The following is a 14,881-nucleotide window of genomic DNA, read 5'->3' as shown; positions in this document are numbered from 1 at the left end:
CCAAAGATTCTTAATTTCTGAAAGTTGCAGCATCTGGAGACTAGGTACCTGTGAGGTGATCTGATTGTGGTTTGAGCAGGCTCAACACTGCTGGGATACTTCCACTTGCTCAGATTAAGAACCTGAGGGGACATAGTTTCAAACTAAGGAAAGACAGTTGTAGTATAGATGTGTGGCAGAGAAGAAAAGGAACAAACTTCCATCTGTTGTTGTTGTTGTTATTGTGGAAGTTGGCAGCTGAAATAAATTTAAGGCTGAACTAGACAAACATCTGGAGTGACAGGATGGGTGAAATGGGATTTTTTTTTTTTTTTTTTTTTTGGCTGATGCTATATAAGCTTGCATCTTATGCCTCAACTAATGCTAATTATTTCCTGAATAAATAATAAATGAAAAACCTGGTATAAATTGAATAAATTATAAATGAAAAGTTAAAAATTATTCCAAAAAACAAAATCTTCTAGTACTTCATTAACTGGTCAAAATGAATTAGTATGAGTCCATAGCCCATAGCTTCAGAAACACTGCCCTAAAAAAACATGAGTTTAATGACTAAAATAAAAAAATATAAAACCAAAAATTTCTTCCATGAAATGAATCCGAAATATGTGCACTACTCATTTGGGGTGGGGGATGGAGGGATTATTGAAAGATGTTTCTGAACAATATAAATTTTAAAAGTATGGTAATATATAGGTATTTTTTATGTTTTTTTTTTTTTTCCGTAAAGATAGTAACACATTAAAGTAAAACAAATTACATCTTAGTACTACTGAAATCCGTAAGCACTGACCTTTCTTGGGGTCTCCCTTGAAAAGTAACTGTAAGGAATGAATCTTAAATGACATTTATCATCAGTTGTGTGGTTTATAATATCCATCTCACCATGGTGGTCCACCCAGAGGCGGCCCACAATTATATTATGCACAGTAGTAGTAACCTTGCGCCAAGTGTAATGATGACCTGTTTCTGGAAACTCCAAATGTGCAATACCAAGAGGAATAATTTGCAGGTACTTTCCCCGAAACTTACTTGACATAGTAAATTCCTGCCAACATTTCCAAGAATGACCTTCACAATATTGAGCTAACATTGGTGGATGATGGCTAACCTACAGGAATGGGAAAAATTTTAAATGATTTCCTCTTTCTTTTTTTCATCTAATTTGTATATTTTTGAATTAACAATCAAGAGGAGCTTTTGCTGGTGGTTAATTCAAAATTTTTTACATGAATTAGGAGAAAACTCCTCACTAAAACAAAATATAGTAGATAACACTAGATAGTAATATAGTAGATAAAAGATATTTTTTTGTGTAAAAAAAAATGAAACTAAATATATAGATGTGTTATAAATGAGGGTAAGAATTCTGTTTTAAAAAAGTTTAATAAGTGCTTTCAAAGCTCATCATACAATTATCTGCCGGTTACTCCAACTTCTGCTATACCTCTGTAACAAAATATGTCACACATCATTTCAGATCCTTACACATTATAGAGGAAACATAACAGAACATGCATTTCCTTTCTTCCTTAACCCTTTTATGAGCAAGTTTCCATGTGGAATTTAAGCCACTTTTAAAATTTGAAAATTTTGTATAAACTGAAAAAAAAAAAAAAAAAACAATAACATAAATGTTTCTTAAATATGAAGGTTTTCCTATTTTGAATTTACAGCCTAACATTAAAGTGAAAATTACCAAAAAAAAAAAAAAAAACTCCAGTTACTCTTTTTCATGTTATATCCTCTCTACATTCATATATTTATATATGATTACTGAAAAAATAAAATTGAAATTTCATAAAAAAAAACACATAACAGTTACTTTTTTCATGTTATAATACCTCTACATTCATATACTTACATATTACTCGATCCAGTTTCATCAACTTGTGGACATGAATTCCAGAGAATACCTTCAGCTTTCAGCTTTTTTTTTTAAGTACTCATCATCTTGGCACGTGTCCCCATGTCAGTTTTCGAAGCTATCATAAACATATAAACAGCTATTGTTTGTTGCAAACACTGATAACAGATGGCAGCATGTCCCTGTAGAGTTTCAATGTTTTTTTGTTTGTTATTTGGTTTTTAGGAGCATTAGCAACTAAAGCCATATTGCTCCGGGATATGTGGTGGTCATTCCCTGACCTTTCCGCATCATCCATATTTGGTGGTGACGGGCTCAAACCCTGGTCTAATCAAGAAGCATGTGCTACGCACTGCTGCTCCTTCCCACCTGGCTACGGAGGCACCAGACAATCTGTACAGCCAATTTTTGATAATGCATTGAAACCTTCAAACCATGTATAGAGTGTACAGTAAACAGTACATGAAATAGGCTGAATGCTTGAGCAAACATAAGGCAAAAAATATTCTGCAGCATTTCTGGCTTAAGGGATCATTTCTAAGATAAAACATATAAAAGTGTTATGTTGTCACTTAAAGATTGTGGGCAAAACTTTCTTACATCCAGTACAATGTTTAATAGGAGACAGAAACTCAATACTGTGCTTTTCCAACTGAAATCTGCAATGCATCCACGTATAGTATTCATAACTAGATTTAAAAATGGTTGTAGAGTTTTTTGCTTCTTTTTAACCATAGGATGAAGCTGTATGAGTTATAACAAAGAAACCAGATACTACTTTAAAACTATGTTTTTTATTACAAAAAGTCTGTGAAGACAGAACATAGGATAAAGTGTTATAGGTACTGAAATTCCTACAGGTGCTCAAAGTGAGCACCTTGCAGAATACAGTAGGCAGTTGTTGTTGTTGCTTTGGTTTTTAGGAGCATTAGCAACAAAGGCCATGTTGCTCCGGGATATGCGGTGGTCATTCCCTGACCTTTCCGCATTCTCTGTATTTGGTGGTGACGGGCTCGAACCCCGGTCTAATCAAGAAGCGTGTGCTATGCACTGCTGCTCCTGCCCACCTGGCTGCGGAGGCGCCACAGTAGGCAGAAGTGAGCTTATCAATACTGACTGTGACAGTCACAACCTAGTGACTGTCAAACAGCTAAGACTGCAGTACTGCTTTAGAAAAAAATTGAGATGATTAAAACCAGGAAACCAAGACCGTGGCATAGCATGCCACTCCTATTCATTTTCCTGGGAATATCACATCTAGTAACATATCATCACAACAAAACTAAGGGGCTCGATGAAACATCAATAGTTTATCTTCCATCAGCAATTGTGCTACTAACACTTCATTCAAGAATGATTGTAGTCACTACAATCTCATTGCCATGAGATGTAGTATCTCACAGCAATTAATGTGTTTTCCACTAGAATATAACTGGTTTTAGATAACCAACTGGTTGGTTCTAGTCAAAATTATTTTCATAGGAGCTAACTACTGCTGTTAATAAAAGGAAATGACGTACGGGTTAGTGCAATTGCATCATTTTTGTATGTACCAAACTACCCAAAGTAGGAAAAATGCATCAATCATTTTAATTATATCCCATTTGTGAATAACGAGTTGCCATTATATTGCACTACCTCGAATAAGTAAGGCTTCACCAGCGGAGAAGGCCATTGTTACTTATTCTCGGTGGACGCCACCACCCGAATGCACCGTTTCAAGGCTTTTTGGCCCCTCTTTGGCAGGTGCCCTGGTGTATATTTCTGACAACTCAGTTATGAAGTATAACTTCACAATATAAGAGATACCTGATGGTGTGCAGTAATTTAGACTAAAATGCATTCTTGGGCAAGAGCTATTGTTGTTATTTGGTTTTTAGGAGCATTAGCAACTAAGGCCATATTGCTCTGGGATATGCGGTGGTCATTCTCTGACCTTTCCGCATCCTCCATATTTGGTGGTGACAGGCTCGAACCCCGGTCTAATCAAGAAGAGTGTGCTATGCACTGCTGCTCCTTCCCACCTGGCTACGGAGACACCTTGGGCAAGAGCCTCAAACTACATGGGAGTTTACTGATGTATGGGTTAGTGTAATCGCATCACTATTATAAGTAGCAAATTAATCAAAGTAGGTAAATGGCATTGTTTTAATTACGATGTCATTTACCTAGTTGAAATAAGCCTTGAAACGGTGCCACCATGGTGGTAGTATCCGCCGAGAATAAGTAACAACAGTCTTCTCCATTGGTGAAGCGTTACTTATTCAAGGTAGTACAATATCATTACAATTTGTTGTGAAGGTCTCACAATATGAGATATAATTAAAACTATACCATTACCTACTTTGGGTAGTTTGCTACTTATAAAAAAGATGTGATTGCATTAACCCGAAAGTCAGTAAACTCCCACATAGTTTGAGGCTCTTGTCCAAGAATGCTCTTTAGTCTAAATTACTGCACACCATCAGACATCTCTAATATTGTGAAGTTATACTTCACAATATTAGAGTCATCTGAGTCATCATGAATGCAACACCGGGTACCTGCCTACCCACCAAAAAGGGGCCAAAACAGCCTTGAAATGGTGCTATCTGGGTGGTGGTATCCGCCAAGAATAAGTAACAATAGTCTTCTCCATTGGTGAAGCGTTACTTATTTGAGTAATTCAAATTTCAGGGTTTGGTTTGGGCCCATTGTTGTTTTCTGTATTTATCAATGATATTGATGAACGTATATCAGAGTTAATGTCCAAGTTTGCAGACGATACAAAGGTTGGCAGGGTTGTTAATGACAGTATGCTCCTTCAACAGGATCTCGAAAAGATGGGCTGAGAGGCAGCAACTGAAGTTTAACATTGACAAGTGCAAAAAATTGCATATGGGAAGCAGTAAACTCAAGAGTATTGTACCAACTGCGCAGTACTACACTCAGGGTAGTGGAGAATGAAAAGGACCTGGAGGTAATTGTATAGTCAGATATGAAATTTTCTGAGCAGTGCAGACAGGCTGCAAGAGTAGCTCATGGTGTCTTGTCAATGATATACAGGAATTTTGCTAGCAGAAATAAAGACTTGTTGGTTGTTGTGGGGGTTTAATGGCACATAAGTTGCTTTGGCTATAATGCACCTACAGAAATAAAGAGGTGATTGTCTCCTTGTATAAGGCAATGTCCGGGCCACACCTTGAGTATTGCATACAGGCCTGGAGGCCTCATTTTAGGAAGGATGTACAGCTGCTGGAATGAGTACAGAGCAGGGCAATGGGATTGACGAATGGAACAAAGGGTTGCTGTTCTGCAAATTGCAGCATCTGGAGACTAGGCACCTGCAAGGTGATCTGATTGTATAAGGCCTTGAATGGTTTGAGCAAGCTCAGTGCTGATGGGATTCTTCCTCTGGCACAGATAAATTCAAATTGAGGAAAGACAATTGTAGAAAAGATGTGCAGAAATTTGTCTTTAGCCAGTAGGTTGTTGATAGTAGGAACAAACTTCCATCTGGGAGGTCAACAAATTAAATAAGTTCAAGGCAGAACTAGACAAACATTTGGAGTGAATGGATGGGTGAAAAGGGAAGTTTTTTTATTTTTTTATTATTATTTGGCTGATGCTATATAAGCTTGCGTTCTTGCATCAGATGCCTCTACTAATGCTAAATCCATGCTCTGACTGCAGTATAATTGCATTTCCAGTAGCCAAGAAATAAAGCAGAACCATATATATATATATATATATATATTAGAGTTAAGTCAATGGTGGTAAGTTATAATGTATAAAATGATATGAAAGCTAGTAAGATAGCTTCTCAAGAAAAACCAAAAAACCTATGCAGGTGCCCAATGTAACCTGGAAAAAAAAATATATATATGCCAAAAACAAGGCAAGGAAAATATTACATATCAAAAACATAAAATAAGCAATAAAAATGTACAATTAAAATGTTAATTATAGGCGATAAGATACAATGAAAGGGACTTTTTCGAGGGCTAACCCTTTCAATGTATCAACCATAATTAACGAGCTATCCGTTCTGTTTGTGACGATTTAATATAATATTATAAATTAGATAAAAATTAACTATCCTATTTGCTCTTTACATACTTGGATATATATATATATATAGAGAGAGAGAGAGATGGTTCTGCTTTACTTCTTTAAACAGCGACTCCATTACTTTTCCTGGAACAGAAGTTATGCTAACAAGTCTGTAATTACTTATGTTACTTTTTGATCCCGTTTGTGAACAGGGTATACATTTTCAGTTCATAGGGACCTTCCCTGAATTCAAGAATGCTCTCATAATTATGGCTAAGGGTTTCTTACCTAGTTTTGCTGCCTCCCTTAATATAATTGGAGAGATCCCATCCACCACATGCACTTCTTTATGTTTAGCTTCAATAATTTCTCTTTCCTTTCAGTAATCACAAAGTCATTTAGCTCCCTGTTAGAGTCTGATCAAACATTTTGATAATTCCTCATTGTGAATGTAGGTGCAAAATACCTATTCTGTTTGTCAGCAATCTGAGAAGTTAAACCACTGTCATCAAGTGGCCCAATGTGATCAACCACTTCTGTTTACTTCTAACAAAAACAAAGAGTTTATTTCTTTTCTTTGCCACAGACTTTTCGTAATCTGCCTTAGCTTGCTTAACCTCCCTTATGACTTGATTACAGACTAATTTATATTTACTATAGGCTTCTGAATCACCTGATAATTTATATACATCCCATGCACTTCTCTTCTGTGCCACTTGTCTCGATAGTTCATCTGACGTCCTTTTAGGTCTAAGCTTTAAAGAGTATTTCTGAGACTAGAAATACTAGTCTCAGAAATCTGTACACTGTGATCACTGCCACCCAGTGGGTCTTTTTCTAGCAGATTCTCAATGCATGAATAATCACTGCTGATAATCAGATCAAGAGTATTGTTCTGCCTTATTGCTTCTTTAACATTCTGCTGTACAAAACAGTAATCAAATGATAAATCCACAAATCTCTTGCTAGGTTTATGAGTGATTGACCAACTCACAACTTTAAGTCATTATCTGGAAGGTTAAAATCCCCCTTTATAAGACATTCTGATTTACTGGCCCATTTCTCTGAACAGTTGTTTGTTGTTCTTATCACAGTCATACGGCATATAACACACACACACAATGTACATTACCTAACTTTTAATGGAAGTATTTTATCAGTTTTTTAGAAATTACTTATTAAGAAAAAGTTCAATTGATATCACTTCAGCATATATTTCGTTGGTCCCTGGAAAGCCTTTAAGATAAATCATAGCCTCTCCCTCAACACAGAAATTTCATGTATATGAAAGTATATTTTGTGTATTACTCTAGAGCAAAAAGTTGGATCGAAGCAAAATTTTCATTCTATGTGCTTTTGATTCTTGGGAAAATTTCAGGTCATGTTAGCAGTTTCACAGCAACGTTCTCCCTCCCCAAATACACAATATCAGTATAAATGAAAGTATGTTTTTGCATTAATTGACAAGAAAACTGCAGATTGCTACCAAATTTTGAACATATATTCTGATGGCCCCTGGCATGGTTTTAAGTTACTATAATTATTATTATTATAATTAGCCATATGATGCAAGGAAGCCTGAGGCTTATGCTGCACCAGGCAAAAAAAAAAAAAAAATTAGATTTACCCTGGGACCCAGAGAGAGAGAGAGAGAGAGAGAAGGAGAGAGAGAGAGAGAAGGAAATCGCCAAGAAAGAGAAAAATGGTGATATCCAGCTCAGGATCCTGGATGTGCCAAGCCCATACTCACCAGATGTGAGCCCCTGGGGTAATTTCTAATCCTTGGATGGAAATTGCACTTGCATTGAACCCAGTAGTAGGTTGAATTTGAAATTGTCTTCAGGAAGGCTAAATTGTTTTCGCTACAGCTGTTATGTATTCTTTTGGTTGAACTTGCTCACAGGTAAGTTTTGTATCTTTACCTAGGTATTTGAAAATCACTGTCAAAGAGTCTCTTTTCTCAATCTCATTATCTTTATTGCTACATAAAGGAGATGATATGGAGTAAAACTGCAGCGGTCAGATCATCTGAGCTCACTTTTTGCCATCATGAATGGAGTCACATATAAATTCTCTCTGAACATTCTGAATTGTCCAAGATAAATGTGGGGACAGGAGAGTTTCTCTGCGGTTCATCAAACAGTAAGCTCTGTGGTATGTTTGTTTCTCCTGGGATGATTATAAGATATTTATCGTCACTCCACAATAATGTTTTCCTGTTGGGTGATGAGACTTTCCTCGATCGGAACCACTTTGCTTAGGTTGTCTTTAGCCAAATTAATTTCCATGTGGCTGTCATCAAAGAATGACTGATCTATAGTAATTTGATACAATCAATAGGAAGGCATGTGGACCAAATACTGAAGCCACTTTTAACCACTCACTTTCTCACTAACCTGATCAAATAGCTGGACTTGTGTATTTTCTTGCATTTTATATGCATAAATAAGCGCTTGATACGCGCATACAGAAAATATGGCATTCTGGGCCAAGTGATCAATGTGCTTGTTTCAGTCAATTTCCTTGGCAAGCGATGGACCATCGTGTTGACTGAAACAGGCATATTGATCACTTGGCCCAGAATGCCATATTATCTGTATGCATGTCTCAGGTGCCTTATTTGCATGAATGGTAAGCAAGGAGAAATAAGCCTATCTGCCACTAAATCCAACTTCAGTAAGCACAATGGAATTTCTGGGTAGACAAAGTTATTCAACTTAGATAGCGCTGGAATGGTGTTGTTCTTAGGTGATCCTCTGCAGCTACTACACACAAGGATCCCATCAATGTCTGGAAATGCAGTGTGTATCAAAGGTGTATCTTCAGCAGCTGGTTTCTTTATGTCATTTTCGAACCATAGATGATTGCAAATGTAGCGCACAAAACAGCAATCACTTTTCTTAAATCTCCTTTCAAACTCTCGATGCACTTTCTTATGTAGTCGGTGTAAGGAAAAGGAGCTTGATCATTTAAACTCATCAGCTCCGCAACTGGAGAAACGTTCTGTTGTACATAATTAATACTCACTTCGGGTACATTAGCATTAGCATTAGTAGAGGCATTTGATGCAAGAAAGCAAGCTTATGCAGCATCAGCCAAAAAAATTAAAGTAAAATAAATAAATAAAAAATAACCACTTCCACTTCACCCTTCTGTTCGTTCGAAATACCTGTCCAGCCGAGCCTTAAACTTATTTAGGCTATCAACTTCCACGACAAGAGATGGAAGTCTTTTCCACCTATCAACCACCCGCTGGCTAAAGGCAAATTTCCACACATCTATCCTACATCTGTCTTTCCTCAATTTGAATTTATGCCCTCTCAGGTGATTATTCTGAGCGAGAGGAAGAATCCCATCAGCATTGAGCATACTCAAACCATTCAAGGCTTTGTACACCTCTATCAGATCACCTCGCTGCTGCCTAGCCTTCAGACACTGTAATTCGCAAAACTTAAGCCTTTCTTTGTAAGAGCACCCCTTTGTTCCATTCACTAATCTTGTTGCCCTTCTCTGTACTCGTTCCAGCAGCTCTACATCCTTCTTGAAATGAGGTCTCCAGGCCTGTATACAGTACTCTAGGTGTGGCCTGACCATTGCCTTATACAAGGGAATAATCACCACATTATTGTTAGATGGAGCAGCATTGCTGGTTGAAGGCAATGCTAAATCCAACACTTGATTTTCTGTTTGTCTTTTATGCAATCACGATAGCCTTTGTCGTTCTCACACACCAACTGCTACCTCCATTTTTATTTTCTTAAGTTGGATTGCTTGATACTCTCTCTTCATTTGACTTCGGCATCTTGAACACAAAGGCTATAGCAATGTGGCATTCAGTCCCTTTTACTAATCAAAAAATTATTGATGGGAAAACATGGCACCTAACAATGGAATGTAATGAAAATGCGGATTGCACCAATATAAATACTTCACAATCAATAATACAAATACGTCACAATAAATAATACAAATATGTCACAATAAATAATACAAATATGTTACAATCATACTTCCTGCAGTAGTAATTGCAGGTAGAATGATTGTAATGTCATACAATTCAACAAATTGCTACAATGAAATGGATAATAAGGCTTGGATTTCACTAACCTCTTCCAAACATTGATTCGGTAGAGTAAATAGTAGGCTTGAGCATAAAACATGACATTGTTCATACTAAATATTTCTTACTGAAATATGAGGCTGATGGTGCTAATGTCACTAACGTTGATTCGGTAGAGTAAGTATCAGGCATGAGCATAAAATGTTACATTGTTCATAATTTTGGTTCTAGCTGTTCGATTTTAAAATGGTTCTGATTTTAGTCAGATGTTTTCACATAAAACATATTTTGTGCATACAGGGTACGCACATTTTTTTATTTTTTATTTTTTTTTTGCTTACAAAGATGAGTTTAGTCATTGACTTCAAAACTCCATCTGTGACAAGGTACAATTAGTTATGTATTCTGAAATGCCTCTTTGGCTAACACAGTTTTACTGGGCTGTAATTTGACTGATGATTGCTTTTCTATTACCCTATACAAGTCTTGTCAGCCTCCACTGGATGACAACACTTGCTGGCCTCTTGCATCAAGCTGTTTCTCAACTCAATCACCACTGGATAGGTGTTATTAGAATGAACAGACAGACAAATCTTGATAAAACCCAAGGCACAGTCATGTGTGAAAAGACCAGCAGGGTTGCAGTTTTTGAGATGCTCATACTGGTGAATCTGGGGCAAACTATCATGTCATGTTGAAAGCCACTTAAATTTTTCACCTTGCCCATTCTTGTACTGAACTGCACATATACAGCATTCCTTACATATCTGCCCACCTGAAACAGCATTATGAACGATGCTGTCATTGAGAGTTCCATTCCACATAATAGCCAAATAAAGTGGCTATTCAGTACAAATCAGTATATAAAAATAATTCATTTCCCATTAAAATATGATAAAAATGTAAAAATTATGCTCCTGCCAAAATTTATAAATTTCTTAAAAATAAAATGCACTGTAGCTTGCACGATTTGTTACTTGGTAAACAAGTTAACACTCCTGTGAGATTAGAAATGTAGGTCTATTTCACAGCAGATGTATGGGTGAGTGGGGGAAGAAAAGAAGGATGCCATTCTATTTTGTAGTGTATGTCCCATATATTAATTTTTTGAAGTAGTCATAAAAATTTATATATTATATATACAGTATTAATTTTTATGATGTCTGCTCATTTTTAATAAACATAAAGAACATTAAAATTTTATTAAATTATAAGCAAAGGAGCTTAAAATTACCTGCTCAGAAATACATCTCCAACCCAGGTCATCCAACCGATCACATTCATAAGTTTCTCCAAGTAAAGGGTTAAAAGGTTTACCACAACGGTTACTTGTTGTAGCATAAGCAGAAACCGTATATGCTGCAACATAAGCCATCTGTTCACAGCTATCACTGCACTTAGCAGCTTTGTCAAGAAGATCAGAATATTCATAATCTTCTGTCAAACGTTGCAGGGTTGACAGTGGTTCATTAAAATTTACCTGGGAGAGTGGGAAAAACAATAATAATCAATATGAATAAATTATTCTGTCTCAAATATTTTAAAAGTATGGACATTTTCTAACTATATAAATTAAGCTACATATTATATAATATATATATATTTTTTAATACAGCTATGTCCAGGTCATAATCTTAAATATTTACATTGCTAGGAGACAGAGAAAATATTATCAGTACTCTTAAACTCAGGATTATCGAAACCTTTTGATAATCCTGAGTTTCCGTCTGTAAATATAAGTAATTTCTACTTCTATGATAGCATTACCAATTAATTTTTTTGTGATTATTATTAGTAAAAAATGCAACTCATTTTTGTTTGGATCCCATATCAGCATAAAATTAATGAATATTCCAGTTTGGATAGTCATTAATTCTACATCAAATAAATATTACAGCAACATACATCCTCCCTTTTATTAATAGTTACAGAATGGAGAATATTTATAATAATATGATAAATTTATATGTTAATGAAAAAATCAAATAATTTTTGTTATATCTCTCTATACATTAAAAAAAGTTTCGCTCATAGTGATATTTATTCGAGCAAATGGGAGAAGAGGGTGGGGAAATTACGTCACTACAAATGTGAAAGGAAATAATTTACATAGGTTGTTTCCTGATTAGATTTCTATTAGTGCGTTATAATGTTAGTATACTATTATTATACAAATAATAACAAAACTACACAAATATTTACATAAAACTAAAATATTTACAAAATACTAAATATTTACAATCGTACCTCTACTATATCGGGATGATGGGTCCCCTCGTCAGCCGACATTAATATACAAAAAACGTTACAATGGAACATCAAATGATGCTGGGCATGGTCATGTATTAGACAGTGAAGCATGTGCACAAGGTTGGTGAACATTAAATGGAAGCCACACAAATGGGTTACTGGGCAGAATCAGACACTTTCTGTTGACAATGTAGAGCATGTACGGGGGATGCATGCCAAACTTCTTCGTGCTGCAAGATAACTGCCTCTATCATGTTCATCAACCTCGCACATGCTTCATTGTCTAATACATGACCATGCCTGGCATCATTTGATGTTCCATTGTAACGATTTTTGTATATTAATAAGAAGGGAGCCATCATTCCGATATTGTTTGTATAGTTTGTAAATATTTTAGTCCTGCTCTTTCGGATGCAACAATATTCCTCATGCATTATGGAACCCGAAGCAAAAGGCCTTTCATAAGTAATCTATGTAAATGCAGGTAAATAATTACATAGGGATATTTATTTGACCTTGAGAATGCCGCATGGTGGTTGATGTTGTAGCCAATGGGAGAAGAGGGATGCGGGTCAAAAGGGAACAAGTGGGTGGGGCAATTGTCACTAAAAATGCACAAGTAAATAATTACATGGGTAATTTCCTGATTAGATATTGATCAGTGCATTTCGACAAGTGTGTCTTTTATGTAGAAATGATTTGACTTACTCAGTCATACCTCTAAATTTTACGTAGAAAAGCATGGGGTTGGCGAGCAAAGCGAGCAGGGGGGTGAAACCCTCCTAGTACTTGATTATAAAAGCATCATATGTGCATCTATCAGAAGACTGTTAGATTGCTTTTTCTCTGAAAAAGATTGCTATTTCTCTGTAGCAAGAATGACACTCTGATTGTTCTTTAATTTATACAGCAAGGATATATAGTGGGAAAACAATAGAAGTCTGCACTGTTCACCCTAATAGTCATTTTTAGTATTATATTGCATTATAAAATTATATTATTATGTATTCATGGCATCAGTAACAGTAGATTGGTTATTTAGTGTTTATAACAGTGCATTGGCAGCTTGGGCCATAATGTGCAGCTGGAATAAAATCAGCTAGAAATATATGTGCAAACCAATAAAAATGTCACATCATGTCAAAATAAATAAATATATACAATAAAATATAGAGATTGGACATTTCTAAAATTAAGACATTCTATAAAAATATGATTAATAGTTAAAATGATGTAAGTTCTCACATGTGGGTTATCTGCCTTCATTAGAAAAATATAGCCGATGACTGTGCCCTATGTGAAACCAAGCAAGAATACCTTCTTCTCTTCAAACTCTGCAGAGCCCAGACTACCATTTCTTAATTGCAGGCATCAATGATTGTTTGTTTGTAACCTGTTCATGCTTTTTTTTTTTGTCAAGAATCCCCCTAGTGGGAGTACAGTTTGTTACATAGGGGGGATTTTGATGATTGGTAGAAATATAAGTTTTCTGCAGAAGAAGAACAGTAGCTTATCCCATATGATTCCAACTCTGAGCCATCTGTATAGACTAGGAAGTCTATACAGATGGCTCCTAATCTATACAGTATAGATTAGGAAGTCAGAATTTTTTCTTTATATGCTGTAAAGATTATCTGGAAAACAGATGGGGGGGGGGTGTGTAGCCTTCCTCCAGACCATGAAAAGAACTGCTTAGATGATTATGCAACATTGCCTAACATCATATGCAGTTCACTTAAAAGCTCAATGGGCTATGTACAGAATTTCTCATTGTAGCTCAAAAATTGATGTGTGTATATATATATATATATATATATATGTATTTGTGTAGGGTGGCACCTGGAACGTTAGTTCATCTCTGCCTCATTTCACTTTTAAGATATAGGATTCTGTAGAAATGGCCAGAAACAAATTGGCTGTTTGCTACTCGGAATCAGCAGGTCGGAAACACACCACCACAGGAAGGTAGGCCAGCCAGCAGCAGCAGACGAGAGGGACGCCTAGAGTCCAACAAAGTTCTAGCCAAAAATTGTTTAAAAAAAAAAAAAAAAGTATCATTACAACTATACAAAAATTAAACATGGTACACAAGATTAACCTCAACATATTGAGGTAATCAAATGATACCTTGAGGTTTTCAAAGTAAACAAAGGAATCTTGCTAAATTTTAAAAATTAACATAAATATCAAAAATTAAAGGTTATATACAAGATCAAAGAAAATAATTAAGCATAATAATCCCCATCCCAAAAAAAAACCTACGCCAGTAATATTCAATATTTAGCACAAACCTTATAAACAGCTTAGGTTAAATGTGACATCCAGTAAGTCCTGCAAACATCAGAGTCACAGTCAGTCAATCACCAATAACGAAGTCACAGTCAGCCGAGCAGAGCAATTTCAGGAGCACGCAGGAATTTTCATTGTTAAATTGAGTTGTAGTTGTAGCACACTTGTAGAGTTGCAAAAAAAAAAAAAAAAAAAAAACCAGCACAAGTCTAAAATTGTAGATTTTGTTGAAAAAATGAACGTTATTGTAGTGAGGGTGAAGAGTCTTGAGCTGAATTTGAAACATTCGCAGGTGCAGTCACTGCAGAAAGAATTACAAGCCTTTTATTGAAGGCTGCCTTAGCAAAATACTGAAGGGCGTGGTAACTGGCGGTATTTGATAC

General features: G+C 35.8%; 1 protein-coding gene across 2 annotated transcripts in view; it reads right to left on the bottom strand.

The window, feature by feature from the left end:
* Positions 1–14,881, bottom strand: part of Osbp (oxysterol binding protein) — a 494,514-nt gene that overhangs the window by 96,108 nt on the left and 383,525 nt on the right. For both annotated transcript variants that reach the window (XM_090374241.1, XM_090374242.1), the window contains 2 exons: positions 11,194–11,439; positions 794–1,111 (listed from right to left, as the gene is read on the bottom strand). In XM_090374241.1, coding sequence (XP_090230367.1) covers positions 794–1,111; positions 11,194–11,439 — 564 coding nt within the window. The remainder of the gene's footprint in view (positions 1–793; positions 1,112–11,193; positions 11,440–14,881) is intronic.

This window comes from Mastigoproctus giganteus, chromosome 5 (assembly GCF_048544385.1).
Source record: "Mastigoproctus giganteus isolate SK-2022 chromosome 5, ASM4854438v1, whole genome shotgun sequence".
Classification (NCBI taxonomy): domain Eukaryota; kingdom Metazoa; phylum Arthropoda; class Arachnida; order Uropygi; family Thelyphonidae; genus Mastigoproctus; species Mastigoproctus giganteus.
Note: the sequence above shows the minus strand (reverse complement) of the source record. Positions and strands in the feature narration are given on the sequence as shown.